Source organism: Podarcis muralis, chromosome 3 (assembly GCF_964188315.1).
Source record: "Podarcis muralis chromosome 3, rPodMur119.hap1.1, whole genome shotgun sequence".
Classification (NCBI taxonomy): domain Eukaryota; kingdom Metazoa; phylum Chordata; class Lepidosauria; order Squamata; family Lacertidae; genus Podarcis; species Podarcis muralis.
The window spans coordinates 18,776,812-18,802,107 of NC_135657.1; the positions used below are offsets into that span (position 1 = coordinate 18,776,812).

Consider the following 25,296-nt stretch of genomic DNA (forward strand, 5'->3'; position numbering starts at 1 on the left):
TTTATATTTGAGCAATTAAAGTGGATTAGAGCACTCTGGCACAACAAATCCACTCCCTCCCCCCTATAAAACCCCTGACTTTTTGCAATTAGGAGAGTGACAGGGATAAACGTCTGATTAACAGGAAGATGTATAACCCTCACCCAAGCAAATCAGAATGAATGTTCATTGGCATGTAACCTCCCTGGCAAGCAAATGAGGATGAATTCTCAAGAGGTCAACTGGAGGAGCAGGTCAAATGGCTGGATGCAATTCTGCAGAACAGATGGTTCTGATAGTTACAAAAGAGTTATCTTAATTTAGCCTGGGTGTGTCTAACTTGTGGACTGCAGGTTGCATATGACAAAACTTCAGCAAGCCCACAACTTACATGGGGGTTACATTTGGGGATTGCGCCTAAGGCCAAAGTCGCTTACAGTCATACCTTGGAAGTCGAACAGAATCCATTCGACTTCCAAAACGGTCGGAAACCAAATTGCGGCTTCTGATTGGCTTCAGGAAGCTCCTGCATCTGATCAGAAGCCACTGAAACCCTGACCTTTGGATCAGGTTCCAAAAGAACATTCACAAACCGGAGCAATCACTTCCGGGTTTGTGGCGTTCGGGAGCCAAAGCGTCCAAGTTCCAGGGCATTTGGGATCTAAGGTACGACTGTATAGTAAAAACCCATTGGTGTCAAGGAGCTGTCAGGCGAGCACAAGTCACCTACGGTGACAGGAAAGAATGTGAGGAGCGAAATGCAGTTAGCTTTTATTCACAGGAAGTGACAACACAGCAGAGTTCCTCTGGTTCATCTTAATCCAGCTGGAGATGTTACTGAAACTGACCCCTGGCCCTTCCCTTCCCCTCTGACCTCTAACTCTGGATCCCTCCCTAGCAGACAGGGCTCTTCCTCTGGGTCTGCCTGGCTCCTTGCTCAGCAACGCTGGGAGCTGGGTATCAGAGGGAGAGGAGAGCCGGCAGGACTGACTCTGGGTAGCAAGGGCAACCTCTGACTCCTCTCTACCTGAGTCTGTGCTCACACTGCGACTCTCAGCCTCTGGCCCTGTCCTGCAAGGGCCTCCTCCTTCTGACACCCCCCTAGCCCAACTTGTCCCTTCCCCAGGCTGCTCCCCGGTGCCCCATCACCACGATCCAGGGTCGTCTTTTTCCCTGTCCTCCCTGGGGGGCTCTTGGGCACTCAATGCCCTCCACTCTTCCTCATCCAGCCAGTCCCCGACAGTGCGTGGGATTGGCAAAGTCATTTTCACCAAATCCCTGCGCCCTTTCCACCCCTTTTAAAATGTCTGCCATGTGCGTGAAGCTGAACGTTTGCAGGTTAAATTTGCATAAGTTGAAAACCAACTGTACCACACAGTGAGCTTGGGTAGAAATAAGTCTTGCAGTGAGCTGTGGGGGGTCTGAATGGAGAGGGAAAAGGAGGGTGGGAAGCAGGAGAAAGCAATGGTTTTATTAGAGAATGTTTGATTGCAGATCAGGGTACAGGCAGTAAAGCGGTATATCTCATTCCTGTGGAAACTGGGTGGATACAGAACTCTTAGCAAGTCTTAGACGGAAGCAGCATATAACAAGGCACGTCAGTCCTGTCTGGGGAAGGTGGCAGGTCAGCACCCAATGGATACATTCTGACCTGTGTTAATTGAAGGGGGGAAGCAGGATGGGACCCAAAATGGATGGGGATGGAGGAAGAGGGGAAAGCAGACACACATGGGGGGGGGCTCTGCCCACCTCCCTCATGCCACCTCCAATATATTTCCCCCAAGGAATGTGACCTCAACAGTAAAATAGAAATTAAAAAAAATACATCTCATAGTCCATCTGAATAAGTCTTCAGTTCTGATTTCCAGATTGACTCCTGGGCTGTAAAGTGATGCCTCTATACTGGAATTGGAGTAAGTTTTTCCCTTCTAAAGTGCTTTACTGCTGGAAATTCAATCTTTTTTTTTTTTTTGCATTTTAAAAAACTTTATTAAATTCAGTTATATATACAGTATATTCGAAGTTTGTCATTTCTTATACATTTTGAACTTCCTTCAGCGGTGTTGACATTCATTCGCGTTTAAGTCTTTGTAACACATTCCATTTTTATATTGCCATTCGTACCTCCTTTGTACACTATTTTCATTTAACAATACTTATTGATCATTCACAAAGCCTCTTTAAAACCCACTAATGTTGTGTTTACAGAACATTTATTTTCCAGATAACCCACGAACTTTCCCCAGTCTTCAATAAACAATTGGTCTTTTAAATATCTTATTTTCCCTGTTAGTTTGTCTAACTCGGCATATTCTGTTAATTTTGCCCTCCATTCTGCTGTCGTTGGAACTGCCTCCTGTTTCCATCTCTGTGCAATCACGATTCTGGCTGCGGTAACCGCATACTGGAAGATTTTATGATCTTTTTTCCTAATGTCTTTCCCCATAATATTAAGTAGGAAGGCTTCTGGTTTTTTAACAAAGGTGTAACCTAGTAACTTTTTTAACTCATTGTATATATCCTCCCAGAAGTTTTTAACCTTATGACACTCCCACCACTGATGGTAAAAGGTCCCCTCCTTTTGTTTGCATTTCCAGCTGGAAATTCAATCTTGAAGCATGTGCCCATGTAACTGTCCTGCAGTAGCAGCTGAGGAAGAATATTAGAATTATAGCATTTCAATCCTTCATTTTATAGTCCATAAAATAGTGTTTTTTCTACTTAGGTTTTTTTTTTTTTTAACAGTATTGTACCTGATCTGCTCTGGCCCAACCCTACTCAGAGTTTCAATACGGCAGGTTTGTGCCTCTGGTGTTTTGATCTATGGATTTTGGAATAAGTGGCATAGACAGATTTTCAGGAGCGAAGCCGAGATGAAGTGAAAAGCCAGAAGTTTAGAAGTTGAAGAATGAAGGCATAAATATCTCCATAGAGGTTCTTTCAGTTGTGCTTTCCCCCTCCTCAAACTTTCACTAAGGGAATAAATAATACGTCACATGGTGGCAGCTGGTTTGCTGTGGTGTGATTGGCACCATTGCAACAGCTAGGGTGACTAATTGCCTTCCGAGACCGAATTAGTGCTCCTCCCTGGGGGTGCCACGGTAAAAATAGAAGTAGTTACTTACCAAGGACCCCTAGATCTGTGACAGGAACATTAGAGGCTTATTCCAACCACAGCATAATGGGGCACTTCACTTAAATTAATGTTCATTTCTCCCCCCACCCCCCACCGCCCCGAATGTAGAGTGCAGTCAACACAAACCAAAGGAGGCAAAATAATTTTTAACAGTTTTCCTGCTTCATTTTTAACAACTGCCTGCAGGTAAGATCTGCTAAGAGGATGAAGCAGTTAATGTACCATTCAGTCACTCCATACTTGCTTTCTGCTATGCTTCTAACTTTGTTTAAATTGGGAAGGAGATATCCCAACTTCCTTACCCCCACTAGTTCTTATCTCCTCCAGATTGCCTTCTTCTCCTGCCTTCCCTTCCTTTAGCAGGCAACCTCTCTTTTCTCCAGGCTGCTCCCATGCCCCTTCTCCAGTGGTAGCTGGTGGCCATTGTGGGTAGTAGGATGGAAAGCAGGAGGGGCCAACAGTAGGTGGAGCCAGAGCTAGTTGAGAGAGCCGACTAGTTGTAGTTTTGCCCCACTGAGGCTAAGGAGGAGGAACCCAGCAAGCGGTGCCACCCCTGGACTAGCTATGAAGAAGGACGCAGGCATGTGGGAGCTCAGGGCATTGGGAAGGACCCATCTTGAAAGCTTGCAACATCTCACCATTCCCATTTTTCCCCATCTGCAGCCTGTGCAAGGTGAGTGCTGGTCAGGCTGCTTGCAAGTAACCAGCTGGGTTGGTGGCTTCTTCCACCTGTTCCCTACACAGTGACTTGCAGTGCTGAACCAGTAGTGCCTGGTGCATTTTGACTCTTGGTTCCGTTTTCTCCGTTCTCCCTTTTTTCCTGTTACCTCCAGGCTTACAGTCACTCCCCACTTCCCTTGAAACCAAACTGAATGAAAAGAAGGGGTTTGTCTAACAAATCTATCAACAATAGAGCAGTGCTAGAAGAGAGCGATCTCTCTGCCTTTTTGAGAAAGAGAAGTTAAGCCCTGGGGATTCTAGAGCAGCGTTCCTCAACTTGGTGCCTTCCAGATGTTTTAGACTTCAGTTCCCATCAGCCTCAGCCAGCACTGGCTGGGGCAGATGAAAGCTTTCGTCCAAAACTTTTGGAGGACACATGTCAGGGAAGGCTGGACTAGATCAGGATCTTGCACTCTGTAGCCTGTGGACAGTATCAGGGTGGGCCATGTAGTGAATACTACCAAGAGCTATTTCATCTGTTGGATAAGTGGAAGTTTCTGTGTAAATGCTGGAGAGAGCAGCAATCAGTAAGAAGTTGCCTGCTGTGTCTACCTGTATCACACATATGCTTTGGAACCCAACCATTGTGTTTTCAGCCATATGCACACGAATGTGTGTAGTTGCTTTTAGCTGGAGGGACCTTGCACTTATGTCTCCTGATCCATGGTGATATCCACCACCAAGAGAAGGTGATGGCCCAACTGAGGAGATCAGTTGTCCTGGGGTTCTGGAACAGATGGCAAGACAAGGCCAGACCTGTGAATAAGGACCAAGGTGCTGATTCAGGACCACGGTCAGCAGTCTAGTAGCTGAGGTAGAAAATACAAGTTGTGTCAGCAGTGTCTTAGAACTAAACAGCAAGGGTAGATGAAAGATACCACAACCACCAATAATAATGTAACCACAGTAATTACACCAGTTCAGAAAGAGAATAACCATTTACAGCCCAAAAACTTTCCTGAAAAAGGAAGGCTTTGATTGTCTTATGGAAGACTGTTAGAGATGGGATGAGATGAATTTGCCTCAGGAAAAAAAAAATCAATGTTCTGGGCACAGTTGCTGAACAGACCCTCTCCCTGTTCCCAACCAAGTATATTTTGGGGAACACTGGAAAGTGTTTGACAATGATCTCACAAGGCAGCCAGGCTTACGCTCCTTCTCTTGACACCAGTAATTATGTCATTATTATTGCCAGTTGAGACGGAATCATGGAAGTAAATACCACTCAGAAGTGGCGCTGCACATAGCCACACCCAGAAGTGTACTGCATGAAATGCTATTCCTGAAGGCAGAATTTGAAACTTGATATCCACACCGTATGAGGAAGGACTAAGTCAATCTGTAGCATTCACTACCTTGTTTAATTCTGTCTCAAAGCAACCTTTGAAGTAGGTTATCGTTCCCTTTATGCAAATGGAGAATTGGCACGGAAATGTGGCGGCTTCCTTGAGGCCTCCCAGCAAGTTATTAATTGGGTTGGGCTTTGAACGCTCCCCTTCTAGGCCTTAATTTACACTTCAGCCAATGGGCCACATTTGCTTTTATTTACAAGTCATGTGAGAGCACAGCAGGGGAGGCCCTGAAGCAGCAAATAATATCTTCCTTCTTGTGGAGCTTCCTTCCTCCCAAAACACTTCTCTCCAATGATTTTATCCCCCACCCAAGCAACTATTTTTGACATTGGTCACATGCTATGCCTGTTTTAGGTTCATTCAAGTCCATCTCAAATTAGCCCTGTTGTGAGTGTCAGGAGTTATATCTCGTCCATTCCTTCTGGCTCGTCTTTCATCTGGATTATGCAGAGCATCTACCAGAGGCATTTGGTCCATGGTTTTACCATAAATTCTGACCTGCTCAGGGTCGTGCCCTTTGACAAGGCAAATTATGTCAACTTTCTGAGAGTTTGGAGAAGCCAGGGACAATTGGCCTTTAAAGAGAGTAGGGCATTATTTAGGCCTGGGAGTTTGTTTCAGAGCAAAATGGTAGAAGTAGAAATACTGTGTGTGACTGTTTCAGGTGTGGGAAACCTTTGCCGCCCCCCAGATGTGACTGAACTACAACTCCTATAATCCCTGACAGTTCACCAAGCTTGCTAGACCTGAAGGAAATTGTGGTTCAGCAACATCTGAGGGACAAAGGTTCCTCACCCCTGCCCTGTTTCAAGTGCTGAACACCTCTGGAATTGGTAATAGGCTGAATAACAGCTAATTAAATCTATACAAAATGGTGGCACTAGCAGTAACTGCCTCACTAGATTAATAGGGTGGTGTTCAATCTGTTTTGGATGGGGTTGCAGTTCCCCTTAAGGATCACATTTGTCACTGTTGAGTACTGTTAGATTGGGGCCTTAATTTGGTGGCCTGAATGATCCTTGACAAGAAACGAGATTCCAACTAAACATCAGGAAAAACTTTCTAACAGTAAGAGCCGTTCGACAGTGGAATGGTCTCCCTTGTGAGGTTGCGGACTCTCCTTCCTTGGAGGTTTCTAAGCAAAGGTTGGATGGCAATCTGTCATGGATGCTTTAGTTGAGATTTCTGCATTGCAGAGGGTTGGACTAGATGACCCCCAGGGTACCTTCCAATTCTATGATTCTATCCGTGTGGCACAAAGCACCTTTCACCTGCTTAAGTCTGTGAACCAGTTGTGACATTTCCTACAAAGAGAGAGCCTTGTGACTGTTACTGATGCCCTGCTAATGTCCAGCTCTGGTTACTGCAGTGCATTATACATGAGACATCTCTTGTTTCTTTACTGGCTGCCAGTTTGTTTCCAGACATAATTTATTAGGCTTATTTTGACCTATAAAGCGCTCTATGTCTTGGCACCAAATTAGATGAACAACCATTTTCTCCTGCATGAACCATCCAGTTTCTTAAGTTGTTGTTGTTGTTGTTGTTTGAATTTATATACCACCCTATACCCGGAGGTCTCAGGGCAGTTCACAAAATAAAATCAAAATATAAAACCACAAAATACATAATCAGAATAAAAATAACCCAATAACCAACCCCCCCAAAAATCCCTGAGCAACCTGGTGGCTGAATTCTGCACTATCTGAAGTTTCTGAACCGTCTTCAGAGGCAGCCCTACGTATAACGCATTGCAGTAATCTAACCTTGAGGTTACCAGAACATAGACAACAGTAGTTAGGCTATCCCTGTCCAGATAGGGGCGTAGCTGGGCCACCACCCGAAGCTGATGGAAGCCACTCCGGGCCACTGAGGCCACCTGAGCCTCGCGTGACAGCAAAGAATCCAGGAGTACCCCCAAGCTACGAACCTGCTCCTTCAGAGGAAGTGTAGCCCCATCAAGAGCATCAAGCCCATCTCCTACCCATCTGGTCTAGGGAACCACACCAAAATGTTTGTGGGAGGCTTTTCTCAGATTAGCCCCTGCTCTTGTCAAACCAGAGGCCCTCTAGATGTTGAGCTCCCCTCCTTCCTGCGCTAGACAGTGCTCAGTGGTCAGGGACAGTGGGAGCTGTAATCAAGCAATGTCTGGAGGACCACAGGTTCCCCATCCCTGATGTAGGGTTCCACCAGACAGACCCAGATGAAGGACGATGAACCCTGCAAAGCACAGTTTCGAATGAATGCATTGATGGAGAGACACAGGTTCCTCACCCCTGTCCAAAGAATCCTAGAGCGAGCAGTGCAATGTTAAGCAGGGCTACTCGGAAGTAAATCCTTTTGTTTGTGATGCCTAGGGCTTTGGCCTACAGCATACACCAAGCTGAGGTGGTTCATAAGGGTGAGTGGGGCTCTTCCCCAGCCTCAGTCTACCTTTGGGCACCTCCACCCCAGTCGGTCATCTTGCTTATAACCAGTCCAGTGGATGACACCACTTGCCAGCTTCCTTCCTCTCCTTAATCGGTGTAGCTTTTGTAAAACTCAGCAGGGAGGCGGATGGTTGTCAAAACCAGACCCTGTTGACTCTGCGTGTGTGGCATTAGCTCCACCTACTGTTGACCTCCTGCCTTGCGCCCCACCAGTTCCAACTGGCCGCCTGCCCCCTTGTCTTCCTTATTGTGGCTCACCTTGTAGACTTAACCCCAGAGGATTATAGTATCCAGCAAAGGCTACTTTTTTCCCTCGCACATTGAGTGCCTTTGAGCTCCTAAGGCACCAGAATGCCTTCTTCGATAATGCTTGGTGGATTAATATTATTTTAAAACTAATTAAAAGGGCATTACCAGCATAACGCCTTGGGAGTCCTGGTGGGCAAAGTGGGAGAGCTGCCGCAACTCTCCGCCGGCTAATCCGTTTCCTTTTCCCCTCCCAAGGTGAGCCAGGTTAATCCTGCTGGAAGTGGAATCTCTCCACTCAGACAGATCTGTGTAATGTTTGCCCCCGAGCCAAGTTAATTCCGCGCGGCTTAATAAGGCGAGGTGGGTGGATAATTTGGCTCTGCTCTGCTCTTTCTCTGAACTTCTCACTGGCAGTGGAGCGACCCTCCCTGCAGCATGGAGAAAATCCCCCCGGCTCATTTGAGCAGGGAAATAGGCAAGTGCTTTCTTAGCAGTGGCTTGGCTGCTGAGGTGGAGGATCTAAGCGACTCTGCAGTTGGGGCAGCCTCGGTTCAGGAATGCCAAGCTGGGGCTTGATAAGTTGTGCTTGCTTTTTCCGGATGAGAACTGGAGGCATACTTCAACCTTAAACACCTGGGAAAGTTTGTTTTTAAGCATAGGTACGAGCATAAAATCGGGGCGCAGGTGGCGCTGTGGGTTAAACCACAGAGCCTAGGGCTTGCCGATCAGAAAGTTGGCGGTTCGAATCCCAGCGACAGGGTGAGCTCCCGTTGCTCGGTCCCTGCTCCTGCCAACCTAGAAGTTCGAAAGCACCTCAAAGTGCAAGTAGATAAATAGGTACCACTGCGGCGGGAAGGTAAACGGCGTTTCCGTGCGCTGCTCTGGTTCGTCAGAAGCGGCTTAGTCATGCTGGCCACATGACCCAGAAGCTGTACACCAGCTCCCTCGGCCAGTAAAGTGAGATGAGCGCCGCAACCCCAGAGTCGGTCACGACTGGACCTAATGGTCAGGGGTCCCTTTACCTTTACCTTTACCTATGAGCATAAGAATTATTCTGACAGCACCACGCTCTGCTTTTCTGTCCATTCATAGCAGAGCACATGATCCTCTGTGCAGTAGATCCCAAGGCTCACCTTCAGCTGAAAGGATCTTGGGTAATAGAGTTAGGAAAGGACTCTACCTGGAGAACTGCTGCCCGTCAGAGTGACCTTTTGCACTTGTTCAAACACAGTAGCAAAGATGAAACCCCAGAGTAATGAGTCCTTTGCAGTTTTGGACTTCATGCATTCAGCCATCATATTGCTTACAGCAGTCTTCCTCAACCTAGCACTCTTCGTATGTTTTGGATTAAAACTCCCATCATCAGCCAGGACTGATGGGTGTTATAGGCCAAAACTTATGGAGGGCACCAGCTTGAGAAAGGCTGGCCAACCGATGTCGTTGCATCCAAAATCCAAAAGAATACTTGTGACATTAAAGTGTGGGAGCTCTCTTCATTTCCTACAACTCTTGACATTCCCCCCCTTCCTCACAAGCCAAACAGCTGACAAACCTTTCAACGTGCCTCGTTTAAAACTCAGTAAGACTACCAGGAGTGTGTTGAAATAATTGGTTGCAAGAAGGGCTAGTTGACCATGCCCTGGTCTACCACAATTTGTGGTCGGCTGAATGGAAGGACTTGTCAGGTGGTGTGCTGTGGGAGAATTGGGTGGTGAAAAAGACTTGCCTGTCTTTGCTTGTATATAAAAGGTAAAGGGACCCCTGACCATTAGGTCCAGTCGTGACCGACTCTGGGGTTGTGCACTCATCTCGCTCTGGAAGCCGAGGGAGCCGGCGTTTGTCCACAGACAGCTTCTGGGTCATGTGGCCAGCATGACTAAGCTGCTTCTGGAGAAGCAGAGCAGCACACGATAACGCTGTTTACCTTCCCGCCAGAGCGGTACCTATTTATTTACTTGCACTTTGACGTGCTTTCGAACTGCTAGGTTGGCAGGAGCAGGGACCGAGCAATGGGAGCTCACCCTGTTGCGGGGATTCGAACTGCCGACCTTCTGATCGGCAAGTCCTAGGCTCTGTGGTTTAACCCACAGCGCCACCGGCGTCCCTAATTTGCTTGTATATATGTATTTGTTATTTTTAAAAAGCATGACATAAATGCAAGATATATTGAAATATATAGGTAAAGCTCAACGCAACCCTTCTGTGGCTCCCTGGGTCATCCTGTGTGAACTCATTCACAGTGAATTTTGCTTGCTGTGTTCATTTATTAGGAGAAAGTCTTCTTAAAGCACTTGTACCTAGTTGCTTTTCAGTGACATGGCGCCACCCCTTGCCCCGACATTCCCCATTTCCTTTTCTTGAAGGCTCAGATCTCTGGAACTCTTCTTCTGCTTAATACAGACTGCTCTGTTGCTTCACCTTGTGTCATCAAATTCTTGGCGTTGTGTTTCTCCTCCCTTACACAGGCCAGCTGAGGTTGTGATGCGATAATTGACTCTTAACACTTCAATCCGGGTCTTGTTGCAGGGTTCAAAGAGAGTCCTGAGATCCAATGAATATGTTCTGCCCCCTGGAGGCCTGATGGAGACTGACCTGGAACTGACATTTTCGTTGCAGGTAATTTGAACTTTGCTCACCAGATAGCAGAGAACCGTCCCAAGGGCAGGATGATTAAAATCTTTTCCCTGCATCTCTGGCTTTCTGAACGGACCGTGCATTTGGGAACAGACAGGAAAGAGCTTTAGGAGTTTCCTTGAGATTCTGTTGAAGAGGCTTTCTCTTGCACGCGTAGGGTATGATTACTATTCTGACAGCAGCCCTGGACATGTTTACCCCCCGGAAGTCAGTTCTGCTGTGTTCAGTGGGGCTTGCTTCCTAGCAAATGTGTTTAGGATGGCAGCCAAAGGCTCCTTTCATATCAGCCATTCATGAGAGTCTGCCTGCCCCAACCTGTTGTCCCCCAGCATGGCCTAGAGTATGGGAGCCAGTGTGGTGTAGTGGTTAAGAGCGGTGGACTCGTAATCTGGTGAACCAGGTTCGCGTCTCCGCTCCTCCACATGCAGCTGCTGGGTGACCTTGGCTAGTCACACTTCTCTGAAGTCTCTCAGCCTCACTCACCTCACAGAGTGTTTGTTGTGGGGGAAGAGGGGAAAGGAGATTGTTAGCCGCTTTGAGACTCCTTAGGGTAGTGATAAAGCGGGATATCAAATCCAAACTCCTCTTCTTCCTAGAGTCAGGGATAATGGGAGATAAGATCTAGTGAGCATCTGGAGCGACACCAGAATGGGCAAGGATGGGCTAGGCTGAGTGAACTGCTAGCCATGGTATAATAATAACAATAATAATAATAATAATAATAACAATAATAATATTTTATTTATACCCCGTCCATCTGACTGGGTTTCCCCAGTGTTGAGGAGATGCATGGAAGAAAACATGGAGAGCATTTGAGAGATCAAGCTTGTTTCTTTTTGAGTTCTCTGCTGGGTTCTTATTTATTATTTACTTACTACTCCTACTCCTACTACATTTATATCCCACCTGCCCTTCAGGGAGCTCAAGATGGTGTATGTGGATCTTCCTTTTTATATTTTATCCTTGTAACAACTCGGTGAGGGTGGCTGAGAGACTGTGACCAGACCAAGGCCATCCGATGAGCTGCATGGCTTAGTGGGGAATTTGAACCCTAGCACTAGCCTACTTATGGAATGCTCTCCATAGGAAGGCATGCCTGGTACCATAACTGACTACTTTTAGGTGCCAGGCCAAAAAACGTTTCTTTTCAGCCGGGCTTATGACCTTTCGCTTGAAGAGTTTTAGATGATGTGATCTCTTCAGTGGGTGGGATGTGTTAGACCCTCTTCTGCGTGTGTTAATGTTTTAGCTTTTGTTTTGTTTTCGTTTTATGTTGGTTTAATTTTTTTTCTATTATACCATAAGTCGCTTTGCATTTACTTCTTGCAAATGGAAGAAAAAGTGGCTAATAAGTGTAATTCATCATCTTCTTCTTCACCCTAATCCAGGGGTTGGCCACATTTTTTGAGGCTGGTCCAGTCCACTCCCCAGTAGACCTCTTAGTAGGCCGGAGCGTGCACACCAGTGGGTGCACTCAAGCTATTTCTGGCACTCTTCCGGGTCAGAAGAGTGCTGGAAATAGCGTGTGCGCACGGGCACTCCTCCGTTCCAGAAGTGCGCCAGAAATAGCGTGTACACATGCGCGCACACTATATCAGCGCTCTTCCGACCCGGAAGTCGGTCCCCACGGTGAGAAAAAAATGGTGCTGCGGGGGGGGGGGGAGAGAACATGGAATCCCCACACCGATCCACGAAACGGCCGTGGGCCGGTTCCAGGAAGCTCATGGGCCAGAACCGGCCCATGGGCCTTAGGTTGTCGACCTCTGCCCTAACCACTACACCGAACTGACATCTCAAAAACAGCATATTATCTGAATCTGTCTCCTCCTCTCCCTGCAGTACCCACACTTCCTGAAACGTGATGGCAACAAGCTCCAAATCATGCTCCAGCGCAGAAAGAGGTACAAGAACCGCACTATTTTGGGCTACAAGACCCTGGCAGTGGGCATCATCAACATGGCTGAGGTAAGGGAAGCAGCAAGGTGGGCAGTTATGTGGGCGTCCCATGCCTTTAACCATCTCTGAGCAATGGGCTCTTGGTGGTGCCAGAGCTGATGGGAGGCAGGAGAGGCTCCAGGGCACCTTCTCAAGATCTTTGCAGGTTGTGCTTTCTTGTACGTGGGAGGGGACTGGTCTGTCCCAGAAGCCTCCTCCTGTGCAAGGGAGTAGAATTGCAGCCCCTCCTCTAGGTAGGTCCTGTATATGGAGCTCCTCTTCCACATGAAGGCCCAGATGTTGCTGTGCCGCAGTTCTCATCAGCCCCAGCAAACAAAGTCAATGGCAAGGGATGGTGGGAGTTGCTTGCTTGCTTATGCTGATGTTATTCATTGAATTTGCCAGTCGCTGTTTTCACGGAGGGAACCAAAGCGAGTTACCTTAAAGTCAATTAGGAATTTCCAATAAAAAACCCTAAAAGCACAGCTGTATAGAAAAAAGGTAGAGCTTACAGGTCCCACCCCACTAAAAGAGGGCACAGTTTCACCCTTCAAAATAAGAGTTGAAAGCCTGGGTAAAGTGAAAAGTCTTTGCCTGGCGCCTAAATATAAATATAAATATAAATATAAATGGGATGGGTGGGGTGCTCGCTTCGGCAGCACATATACTAAAATATACAGAGAAGATTAGCATGGCCCCTGTGCAAGGATGACACGCAAATTCGTGAAGCGTTCCATATTTTTTTAAAAAAATAAAAAAATGGGATGGGTGGGGTGTGCTGGGTGTGCCTTCCTGAGGAGAGCATTCCACATCTAAGGGCCACCACTAGAAAGGCCCAATCTCGTGTCACCAACTTCTGAGCATGGAGGGACCATACTAAGGAGGGTCTCAAGATAATGATCATAAATTGTAGAGTTGGAAAGGACCACAGGATTCTTCTAGTCCGACCCAATGTAGTTCAGGAATATTTTGTCCAACATGGGGCTCAAACCCATTAAGATTAAGAGTCTCATGCTGTACCGACCAGGTCCAGGGTCCAGGCTAGTTCCTGTGGGGAGAAGTGATATCTTTTAAGGCCCTGAGTTTCTAATCTGCATAAGGCGTTATAGGCGGAAACTAGCATTTTGAATTAAGGCTGGAAACTAATTGGAAACTAATTCGTATCCAGCACAGTCATGCCAAAAGTGGTGTTCTTTGTTCAGACAGTCCTGCTGTGATCAACATTCTGCTTGTTGAATTCTGCATCAACTGCAGTTTCCATGCCATCTTCAAAGGCAGCCCAATGTATAACACATTTCTCTACACGGAGCCCAAATACATGTTATTCTGCCTCCCTACGGCAGGTCACTGGCCTGCTCCAGAGGCTTCCTCCTGTGTGCTGAGTATCATTGATCCCTTATTCAGGTCATGCAGCACCCGACAGATGGAGGGCAGCTCCTGGGCCTCCACAGCAACATCAAGGATGTGAGCATCCGAGTGGCCGAAATCAGCATCTACTCTCTCTCTAGCCAGCCCATTGATCACGAGGATGGAAACGTCCCCTCTGGCCCCAAAATCAAAGCTGGTAATGTGTTATTTATTTTTATTTTATTTTATTTATAAATTTTATTTTTCGGTTTTTCAAAAGAAATTTACAGACATGCAAATGACAAAAACACAAATCGCATGTATTTGACTCCCCCCACCCCACTTTTGTGGTTTCTTTTAAATTTTAATTTTCATGCTGCATTTTCCACATTACTCTATCTTTTAAGTTATTTTTTAGTTTCTCATAATAATCTAACTGCTAGTTTTACGTTAGTCCTGCTAATGAGCTTATTTGTATACATGAGTTTTTCAAATATACCACAAAATTTCCCCAATCTTTAATAATTTCTTCTTCTTGGTTTCTTATTACACCCATTAATCTTGCCATTTTGGCATAATCCATTAATTCCATTAGCTAACTCTCCCTAAAAGAAAAGCTTCAGGGTTTGTTTGTTTTTGTTAAAAGTTATCGCAAACATAGTAATGTATTCCTTAAACCTAAAGCTTCTCTGAGCCTAGTACCTAAAAACTGTTTTGGTCAGATTTTCATCCAACTCTCATCTGTGCCTTCACTGACTTTCTGTCCTGTGATACGTCTTTTCCTACATCCATCCAGAATAGCTTTGTTTCCTAAACATGCCCTCTATTCTTTCACTCTGCTTGTGCCACACCTCTTCCAGAATCCTTACAGTGGCTCCCTGCCATCAGTGACAGATTCCTAGGCCTTAATGGCAAACTCAGTGGCTCCGTTCCATGTTTTCCTCTTTCCCCCAGACTCCCTTCCTTTCCCCTTGCTGGCTCAGTGCAGTTTGGCCATGGTCTCTGCCTTTTCCCTTTCCAGATCGCTCTCCAGATATTGACAACTACTCTGAAGAAGAGGATGACAGCTTTTCCTCTGAGCAGGAAGCCAGCGATGATGCCGTGCAAGGCCAGGTAGCTACCGACCAACCAACCTGCTGTCTGTCTGTCTGTCTGTCTGTCTGTCTGTCTGTCTATTCGGGTCTCACCTTCCCTCTATGACAGCGGTAGCCAATGTGGTGCCTCTCAGGTGTTGCTGGACTAGAACTCCCACCATCCCTAACCATTGGCTGTGCTGGTTGGGGCTGATGGGAGTTGGAGTCCCAGCAACGAAGGCAGCACATTGACTTCTGCTGTTCTCCCCATGTTGCCTTCCAAGTTATGCTGCTGTTTTAGCAGCTCACCCGTATTGCCATCAGTTACGTACAGTGGTCTTGCTCAGCCTGAAAATGGTATTTCCATCCTGAGGGCCACAGTCCCTTCTGGGCAACTTTTCAAGGGCCACGTGGCAGGTATGGGCAACAAATTCGCCTTTCTACAGCAGGCTAGTTTCTACTCTCACCCCTCTCTGTCCTCCATTCAGACCAGCCAGAGTCTTTATCAAGTTCAGGGACACATTCTGCCCAGTGCAAAATAAGGCCAGTGAGGGGAGCTGCCTGGTGCATCTCTGAGGGCCACGTGGAGAGGGGTGGAACTTCACATTCTTCTGATTCTGTGCTGCCATCTCTCGCTTCTCAGGATTTATATGATGAAGAGGATGAAGTGAGGAAGCCGAAGAAAGCCAGGCGGAAAATGATCAGAACCACATCGATGACCAGAGTAAAGACAACCTTCCTTGCTTTTCCAAAGGGGAGTTTGTGGGGGTCGGAGTTTTTATTTTATTTTATTCCCAGCACAACAGACTAGATGCGGGAGGCTCTCCGATCCTCCCCAGCACATGGCGCCATAGAGGATAGCGCTCAGGCTAGAGTCTGGTTGACCAGAAGTTGAACTTGTTGGTATGAAGTTCATCTCCGGTTATTTCCCCCCAAATTAGCAGGAGCCGAGTAAATTGTGCAAAATAAACAAATGTGCTTAATCTGCGTAATAGACAAGCTGCGTAACTCATTGATCCCATATAACAGTCTTCTCCGCTGATGCCCTCTGGTTATTGTTGGACTACAGTTCCCATCATCCCTAAGCGTTGGCCATGCTGGCTGGGGCTGAATGGGAGATGGAGTCCCACAATATCTGGAAGGCCACAGATTCCCCACCCATGCTCTTAGCACATGCCTTTGTGTGGCAGCTGCTTTTCAGCAACCCGGCACCTTCAAGCCATCCATGCATGCAAACCCCCATCCACTGTTGATTCCTGACCTCCACATCCCTCCATCCAAATGGCCGTCTACATGGCAGGCTTCTCGTGCGCCTGCTTACGCGCAGCACTTAGGGGCACACGAGTCAGCTGCCACATTGATTTGCTTTTAGATGTGGCTGAAAGGGCTGCTTGTCAGCGGAGTGGCAGCTCTGTCAGGGCTGGGGCAGTAATGGGTCTTGACATTTTCCCACCCAAAGCCTGTATTCTGGCCTCGCAGATTCCAAGTCCTCTGAGCAAAGACCATGGCTGCTCCCACGTTCTGTTCAGTGCTCAGATGATTTATTAAGCAGTTGTACGTTGTGTTCTTGTCGTTGGCCGTAGTTCAGCGGTAGAGCATCTTCTTTTCATGCAGAAGGTGCTATGTTTAATCCCTGGCATCTCCAGGTAAGGTGCAGAGAGACCCCTGTCCGAAATCTGGAGAGTCGATGCTACTGCTCAGTGCAGACAAAACTGACCTAGATGGACCCAGTGGTCTGACTCAGTATAAAACAACTTCCAGTGTCCCTGGCTTCCAATGGGAGGCTGGAGGAAAGGTAGTGTTGATAATAGGCAGTGCAAGAGAACTGGCCCATAAGCTGCTGTGGGGATTGGGGTGCTGTCAGCACCCATGGCAAGAGCCCTGAGTGGAGGTGGCGGTGATAAGTACAGTGGTACCTCGGGTTGCATACGCTTCAGGTTACATACGCTTCAGCTTACAGACTCCGCTAACCAAGAAATAGTGCTTCAGGTTAAGAACTTTGCTTCAGGATGAGAACAGAAATTGTGCTCCGGCGGCGCAGCAGCAGGAGGCCCCATTAGCTAAAGTGGTGCTTCAGGTTAAGAACAGTTTCAGGTTAAGAACGGACCTCCGGAACGAATTAAGTACTTAACCCGAGGTACCACTGTACTGGGCAGGGGGTGGTTGGTGCCGAGGGGGCAGCCTGCCCAACAATACCTGGAGCTGGGCCTGCTTAGGGTTTTCATCCCTATCATTATTATTTTGGCTAGTGGGTTTTGCCTTCAGGAAAACTTTTTAAAAACCAGCGAGGCATGTTTCTGTAGCCAGGGTAGGTGGGAAGTGAGAAGCCTCTAGCACTGTGATTGAAATGTTTACCCCCATCCCCAACTTCCTTCTCATTTTAGCAACCAAACTTCAAGCAGAAATTTGTTGCCTTGCTGAAGAGGTTTAAAGTGACGGACGAGGTAAGAAGCTGTGAGTCTGTCCCTGTCAGGCGTGTGGCCAGCCGGCTTTCTCTCTTCTGCCCTCCTCTTCCTTTCCTCTCCTCCCCCCCACATAGGTTCCTGTTTGCCCCCCCCCCCCCGACATAGGTTCCTGTTTGCAGGAGCAACACAACACCTGTCTCTTGGGCAGCTGGCACCCTGTGAGCAGGACCCTGCTGAGGAAGGCTTAGCTAGCTCAGGGGTGGAACATTTGCTTAGAGCGCAGAAGGTCCCCATCATCTCCAGGGAGGAGATGACCCTGGCAAAGACTCCCTGTCTGAAACCTGGGAGAGCAGCTGCCGACCAGTGCAGGTGCTGCTCAGCTAGATGGTCCCATTGTCTGACTCGGTATTAGACAGCTTCATTGTCTACGGTTGACTTCATGCCTGTAAGTAGGTGTGGAGAACTGCAGACATTCCCCCCCCCCTTACACATTCCGGGGGCCCTGCGCACATAAGTGAAATCGTGTGGGGAGCATCCTCTATAAAACACCCTTTAAACGCCCTCTCTGCCGCTCTCTCTTCAACCCCTGCCAAAAACACTGCATCCCCAAATAGCCACAACTAGAATTGGTCCTCCGGGACTGGCTGGGACGATGCACGGGAAGGCGGCTGCTTCTGCGCCACCACACGCATCAGCTGTTAAGCGGGGAGGCTGAACAGAGTAAACAAAGTCCCGCTGCACCTCCGGTATCTTCGGAGATTCCCCTGCCCTCACTGACGTCTTTCTTCAGGCTCCGGGGAGGGTCTCCTTGTGAGCCACGAAGACACTCGGGCTCTCCCTCTCTCCCTCCGTTTCCAAGTTTGAATTGGATTTTTTAATTATTTCCCGGTGAGTCGATAGTGCGTTAAGTTGGGGGAAGGACAACGCCTATGGCTGGAATGGGAAAGGAGGAACTGCATGGGGTGGTCTCCCAGCAGACCTGACACAGACTACCCTGTTCGCCTAATTTAACCCTTGCTGCAGACAGATGAATGGCCACTGCCAGGAGACTGTGGAGGGTGAAGAATAATAATAATAATTTGTTATTTATACTCTGCCCATCTGGCTGGGTTCCCCCAGCCATTCTGGGCAGCTTCCAACAGAATATTAAAAACACGATAAAACATCAAACATTAAAAAAAATTCCCTAAACAGGGCTGCCTTCAGATGTCTTCTAAAAGTCAGATAGTTGTTTATTTCCTTGACATCTCATGGGAGGGCGTTCCACAGGGAAGGTGCCACCACCAAGAAGGCCCTCTTCCTGGTTCCCTATAACCTCACTTCTCACAGTGAGGGGACCGCCAGAAGGTCCTTGGCACTTGACCTCAGTGTCCGGGGCTGAACGATGAAGGTGGAGACGTTCCTTCAGGTATACCAAGGGCAGCTGGTTTCTTGCAGAGGCGAGAGAATGGCCTTCTTCCCTTCTCCGCAGCCTGACGGCAGATCGCATGCTTTGAGTACAGAAGGTGCAGTCTTCCAGCGCCAGCAGTAGAAAAGAATCTCTGGCAGCCAAGTTTGGGGTGGCTTCTTCTGGAAGGACCTCTGCATTGCACAGCAGACCGGCCTTTGGCAACCTGGTGCCCTCCCAATGTTTTGGATGGCAACTCCCGCCAGCCCCAGCCAGCACTGGGAGTTGTAGTTGAGAACATCTGGGAGTTCAGGTTGGCAAAGGCTGCAGGAGATAATCCTGGACTAGGTGGGCCATTAACCCAGTATAAATCCACTTTGTATATTCATAGCTGAAGTACAGATGGGATTTACACTAGGGCAAGGAAGATCAGAACCCCCATGCTTGGTGCATGAGAAGTAGGTTAACTCTGCTTCCTCCTCCCACTCTGGCAGCATCCAAATGCTTGCTCCCCCCCCCCCTCAACCTTGCTAGATCCCCTTAAACAAAAAACAAAACAAAAACCATTTCAATCCGTCCTTACTTAGCATTCACAGCTTTCATCATTAGTAATATCCTCAAATGCCATTAACATGCTGTTTTAATGCCATCTTCTATGAACAAAAGGGGCGGGTGGGGGGGGGATGAAATTAAAAATCCTGCAGATATATTGCCCCTTTACAGTATTATTTATTTATCCTTTCGGCCTTGGTTAATCGGCTGGCTTCAGGTCACCAAAATGTCATCATTAAGGGTTTCCAAGCAGGTCTGAGCAGATAATGTTCGGACGGGCAGAGGGGGCGCAGCACACACACACCCTCACCACGTTTCATCCGTTTGATTGCATGAGATTGATGAGAAGTATTTGCTATGGCCACAACTAGAGAGAAAGGGGAGATTGGTGGGTGATGTTGTCTGGTACCAAACAGCTGAAAAAAGCTCTTTCTGTGGTCAGAGTGTGTGCATTTTGATACTGCAGGGGAGCAAAAGGGGATTCCCCCCCCCCCCCCGTCCCCGGAAATTCAATAGATTATTGTTTGATTTTTGCCTGGTGTTGCAGAGTGCACTCCAAACTCCACTGGCTTTAGAAACCTGGGCAGACCATGATGCTGCAGGCATGTGCTTTCTACTTCTCTTAATTTCCCCCCTGTGGCCTGGTTCGAGCTTGAACTATTTATTTGTTTCATCCAGGATATTTGCACCCTGCTCTTCAGCCCAAAAAGTCTCCCAGAGCAGCTTACAATAAATCATTTGAAATGAGACACTCCTGACTAGCAGGCTGACCATCTAAAAAAGACACAGCACTAAAGGGAAAAGGAGCAGGGAGGGTGGAAGAAGAAAGCAAACTCACTTTTAAAGTTAAATAGTCTTAACAATGACCAACTGGTGTTGTTGTTGTGTTTTTGTTGTGTGTGTGTGTTTTACATGATGCACTTCTGCCTTAGAAAGGTAAATAAAGGTGTTTCAGAAGGGAGTAAAAAAAAAAATAAAGCTGCCTGGGGAGTAAAAAAGCTTGTTCAAAGGGGGGGCGGTGTGGAAGTGACTTGGAGAATCAATTGTTTCTGTAGCTATACACAGAGCTGTTTGTCTTCTCAAAACTCCCAGTGTGGATAATTTCGTGTGGAATCTGATGCCTGGCACAGAATCTGGTAATTGGATTTTTTTGAAAAGACTTTTTTTTTATTGAAGCACAAGTATATGCATTGCGAATGGAAAAGCAAATAACAGAAAACAAACGTGGATAAGACAGCTTATAACAAATATAAATTGCCACAGCCCAGAAGACCTATAAAGAGGATTACTTTCATGAGTTGGGCAAGTGTGCCTTTCAAATTAGAGGATGGAAGATGAATCCCCAGCACCCCTTTGTTGGTGTCAGACTGGTGGGGAGCAGGGGCAGAACTGGGTCTCCAGCACCCAGAGCGGCACACATTGCCTTGCACCTGGGGGTGGGGCAATCTGCCCACGGGGGCGGGGCAATCCACCCACAGGGCCGATTGGTGCGACTACACAATCCTCCTCGGGGGCGGATCTTGATGCAGCGCCACCATCCTCCCCTACAGCAAGGAAGGAGGAGAGCCGCAGCTTTGCTGCTCACCAGGCTTGGAGTCGTCACGGGTAGGGGGGCCATGCTGAATGTCACCCCCCTTCAGGATGACACCCGGGGTGCCCCACACACCCCGCACCCCCTTCCTACGCCCCTGGTGGGGAGCGGCTTTCACTCCAAGGGCCACGCAAACTTATAAGGAAGCTTTTGGGGGCCAGCAGTGAGTGTGGCCAGACAGAGTCATTGGCAGAATACAGGCGATGGCTCTAACCTTGGCACAATAGGCCACATATTCCATCCACTCAGAAATCAGAGGTTTTCACATCCACACCCACAAGACCCACATCTCTTCCTCTTCCTGCCAGGCAAGCAAGGAGGCATCCTCTGAGTTCAAAGACACATTCCCAGTTAGGCAAAAACCTCCTGATGAGACTGTGGGGAAGGGCCAGGGTTTATTGGAGGGGGGGAGGTCCTATGAAGGAAATGTGACCCCAAGCGCCAGATAGAGAGGCCTAGAGCACTTCATTCATGCCTGAGACCTAAGGTTCCACACACCCCGATAAAAGAGATTGAGGAAAGCAACAGTCACATCCACACCACACATTTGACGCACTTTTATACCGCTTTAGCAGTCAGGTCTCTCCCCCCTAAATTCCAACAACTGTTTTTTTTAAGGGTGCTGGGAACTGTAGTTCTATGGGGTCAGCACCCTTGACAAACAACAATTCTCAATATTCCTTTGGGGAATCCCTGACTGTTAAAGTGATATCAGAGTGCTTTAATATTTTTAAATGTCACTGTTGGCTTTTAAATTTTGTTGCATAGCGCATAACACAGGTTACAAATGCAAAAACAACAGAACTACCATAGCATAACGGGGCAGATCAGTTGCACAGAGAAGTGTCACATCCAGATGTAAAGACCAGTTCGAGAATCTGTAGGGACAATTTAATGAAGAATATGTCTTGGAAATAGCTCCAGCTAAGAGGTGCCCCCCCCTCCAGTAGTTGGGGCGTATTTTGCCTCCCTGCCTAGCTGTGTAACACAAAAAAGGATTCCATGTGCCTTAAAATTTGTCACATGCAGGGTTTTTTTAAAAAAAAGAAATAAGAAACTTTCCTATATTTCATGCTACAAATATAATAAATAGAGTATGCTAGAAAATCTGTAATTTTCAACCTTTTCTGAATGGATTACAACACTTGGTGACTTCATTTTTTAATTTTTGGTCTTGGAAAGACGGGGTTACAAGTGGTGAAATTCATTTTCAAAATGGTCTTGTGGTGAACGTGAGAGTATACCCACACCCCACTGTGTGTTTTGGGTTCTGCAGGTTCTGGATTCTGACCCAGTGGATCAGACGCAGGAGGTGGAAGAGGACCTGGGTCTGCTCTACGACAGCCTCGAGGAATGCAACAACAGTGACAGCGGCCCCGAGATAGAGGATAACGAAAGCGTCCACAGCACTCCAAAGCCCACCCTGAGGTAAGAGCCGACAGGAGGTGAGGCAAGAAGCTCAGGCCTCGTACCAACGGGCGACTTGTAGGGTTGCAAGGTCTTCCCCTGTGCCCTGGAGGCCATTTCCTCCTTCCCCAAAGGAGACGCAATCCCCCAGGCAGACGCCGTGCCGGAAAAACAAGACGGTTCAGCTGCATGCACACCCTGCATTTAAAACACTTCAGGAATCCTGGGAACTCTTAGGAGTTGCTATGGATTGTCACTCTGTGCAGGGCATTTATTATCTATTTCTTGATTAAATGCGTAACGCCACCCTTCACCCAGAGATCTCAGGGCAGCTCACGGTGTAAAAAACAGGCCATTTGGGCAGGTTAGAATGTGCTTTAAATACACTTTAAATGTTCGCAGCCTTGGTTTCCTTTCCCACCGTGAAGCCAGGCTCCTTGACGGTGTCCCAGCGGCAGGGTGTGACTTATGAGGCACAGCTCCTGCACTTTTGATTCATTTTCTGAGGGGGAAAGAGGGAGGTTTGGGACTATAAAGTAGCTGGGTGATAGATGCTGATAACTTGAGGCTGACCTTGGATTTGACAGGCTGATAGAGAGCCCTGCGTAAGCCCCACCAGAGACCGGCGTGGATTGATGGAGCAGGAGAGCCCCTCCTCCGAGAGGCTGCACTGCCCGAGGGAGGGGAGGGCTTACCATCACGTCCATCCCTGCTTCAGAAGCAGCCCTTTCGCGTGTGCGCTTGGAAGAGGGGCAGGGCGGGAGATGGGGGGGGGGGAAACAATTGCATCTCAGAGCCTGGTAGAGGAGATAGGCCCGGCCACCTCACTTAGCAGCTGTGTTTAAATGGCTTGTTCTTCTGGGGCAAGGATGGAGCAATGTGGAAAGACAGAACATACATATTGGTATTTCATATTCTCTTACGATCCTGCAGATCCCCTTTCTCATCATAGAGCTGAGGAAAGGGTGCAGAAAAGCACAACCAAATGATCAGGGCAGGAGCAGCTCCCCTGGCAGATAAAGATCAAAACTTCTGGAACTTTGGGGTTCAGAAAAAAAACACTCTTGGGAGATGGAGATGATAAAGCAGGACTGGGGAGCCTGTGCCTGGACTCCTGATTCCCAGTTGCCCCAGGCAGCATGGCCAGCGGTCAAACATGACGGGAGTAGCAATTTTACTACATCTGGAGAGCCACAGGGTCCCCAACGCTGGGACAGAGGTTTTGAAAAGTGTACATGGGTTTGAAGAACGGGGATGGTAGGTTTCAGTAAAGGTAATGGATTTGGCAGTGGCTTCAAGACTACTGGCCTCTGTAGTTGCAAAATGTGGTGATGGGCACCAGTTGAGGACAGGGATGGCGAACCCATGGCCTGCCAGATGTTTCAGGAGTCCAGCTCTCAGCATCCTCAATTGTGGGCCATGCTGATTGAAAGCTGATTGAGTCCAGCAACATCTGGGGGAGCCGTTGGTTCCTCACCACTGGCTTTGATGGTTTTCAAGGGATGGGGATGGGACAAATTCACAAAGGATACGTTAACCCAGTGGTTGATCCTAATTGCAAATTGGTACCTCCAATTATGTAGTCAGTTGCAGGGTTGGGGGGGGGGCGCTTGTAAAGCTTCTAGGAAGTGTCTGGTTGGCCTTATTGCAGATATTAATGTTGCACAGCTTGAAGCAGCTGGATGCATAAAAACTGACTCCTTTTGGAACTGAAGCATTGCCCAGACCCATTAGATATTATTCAAAAACGACTTCCGGCGTGGTGCACTTGAGGAGCAGGTCGGGGAAAGTGCTCTGCTTCAGTGGAGCACACCCATTGTGGAAAAACGAGAGGGAGGGGGCGTGAAGGTGACGCTAACCCCCCGAAAAAAACTGGAGAGGAGGTCTCCAGCCGAAAGCACTGAGCGGCGCAAAAAGGGGGTTCCTCTTACTTCATACCACCGAAAAAGATATAAAAGCAGTGAGGAAGGAAACAGGGGTCTGTATCTCCTCACAGCCTGTATTCCAGACTGCATCCTTCCTTAGGGTACGCAGCTCCTTGGGAGTCTTTTACATCCCTACAGAGTCTGGGAACAAAGACTTCAGCCAACACCCTTCCAAAATGGCGAATTTGCAATTCAGTACCTCTCATGTGATCTAAGGTTAAAACTCCAGCCTGAGAACAATAACAGTTAATTATCAGCCCATCAAGGCAGCACAGAGAGCCTTTTTGCTCTGAATTTAGCTTCAGAGGAATCTTCCAGTTAAACCCTTCCACCAGTGCACACAGGCATTCCCATTTCATTGTGAATTAAACCAGTTATACTTAACTTGTTTCTCTGTGAAACAGGATGCTGGATTAGGTGAGGTGTTTGACTTCTGAAATATTGCTATCCCTGCTGATCTCCAGACATCAGACCCAGCAGGAAAAGGTCCTGCTCATTGCAAAGGATGAGAATGTGGCTTTATGCAACCTCCCAGAACGCGGAAACTCCGTAGTGAGGGAGTGGCTGCTAGGAGTGGCCTCTTACATAGTGACCTTGATGCATGGCCAGTGAAAAGTCAGAGGAGCACATTAGGCACAGAGGTCACCTTGGGACATATGATGGTTGTCCTTGCAAAGGTTACAAGCCTACTTGGTTGCTACATGTGCTTGCTAAATGCTTTGCAGCTCACTGGTGACCAGAGAAGAGCAAGGGAAACCACTCTCTTCCTGTTTAACAAAAGCTTTTTGGCTGCTCAGCTGGAGGCACTTGTAACTCTCCCAGCATCTTCACCTACATTTGAGGTTCTCAGTCATTACGTTTGTCTGTACTGTCTAGAGCTGCAGCTCTGATGCACCAGGAACAGCCTGACAAGGTAGGGGGAGCTGTTGAAGCTGTGTCAGGCGTCTGAAGTCAGACACAGCCTAAGTCATTCCCATCCCCTCTGCTGACACCCCAGCAGAGGTCTGTACAGCACTCAGGCAGGCCCTTGGTATAGAACTTGCAGCGTGGGTTAAAATCCAGGCCAGAGCTTGAACCACTTGCCTTTGCCTCTCTCTCTGGGGCTTCTTAGCAACCTCATCATATTGCAATGTCTGCAGTTTCTTGCTCAGCAAAGTGCTGTGGCTCATTGGCAG

The 25,296-nt window shown here is 47.8% G+C and overlaps 1 protein-coding gene and 1 pseudogene across 3 annotated transcripts in view; both read left to right on the top strand.

Annotated features, from left to right (window-relative positions):
• Positions 1-25,296, top strand: part of LOC114594774 (phosphofurin acidic cluster sorting protein 2-like) — a 189,686-nt gene that overhangs the window by 142,756 nt on the left and 21,634 nt on the right. For all 3 annotated transcript variants that reach the window (XM_028724888.2, XM_028724889.2, XM_028724890.2), the window contains exons 3-9: positions 10,392-10,481; positions 12,339-12,464; positions 13,839-13,998; positions 14,803-14,894; positions 15,498-15,578; positions 17,239-17,298; positions 22,066-22,217. In XM_028724888.2, coding sequence (XP_028580721.2) covers positions 10,392-10,481; positions 12,339-12,464; positions 13,839-13,998; positions 14,803-14,894; positions 15,498-15,578; positions 17,239-17,298; positions 22,066-22,217 — 761 coding nt within the window. The remainder of the gene's footprint in view (positions 1-10,391; positions 10,482-12,338; positions 12,465-13,838; positions 13,999-14,802; positions 14,895-15,497; positions 15,579-17,238; positions 17,299-22,065; positions 22,218-25,296) is intronic.
• LOC114595081 (U6 spliceosomal RNA) lies at positions 13,078-13,177 on the top strand (annotated as a pseudogene).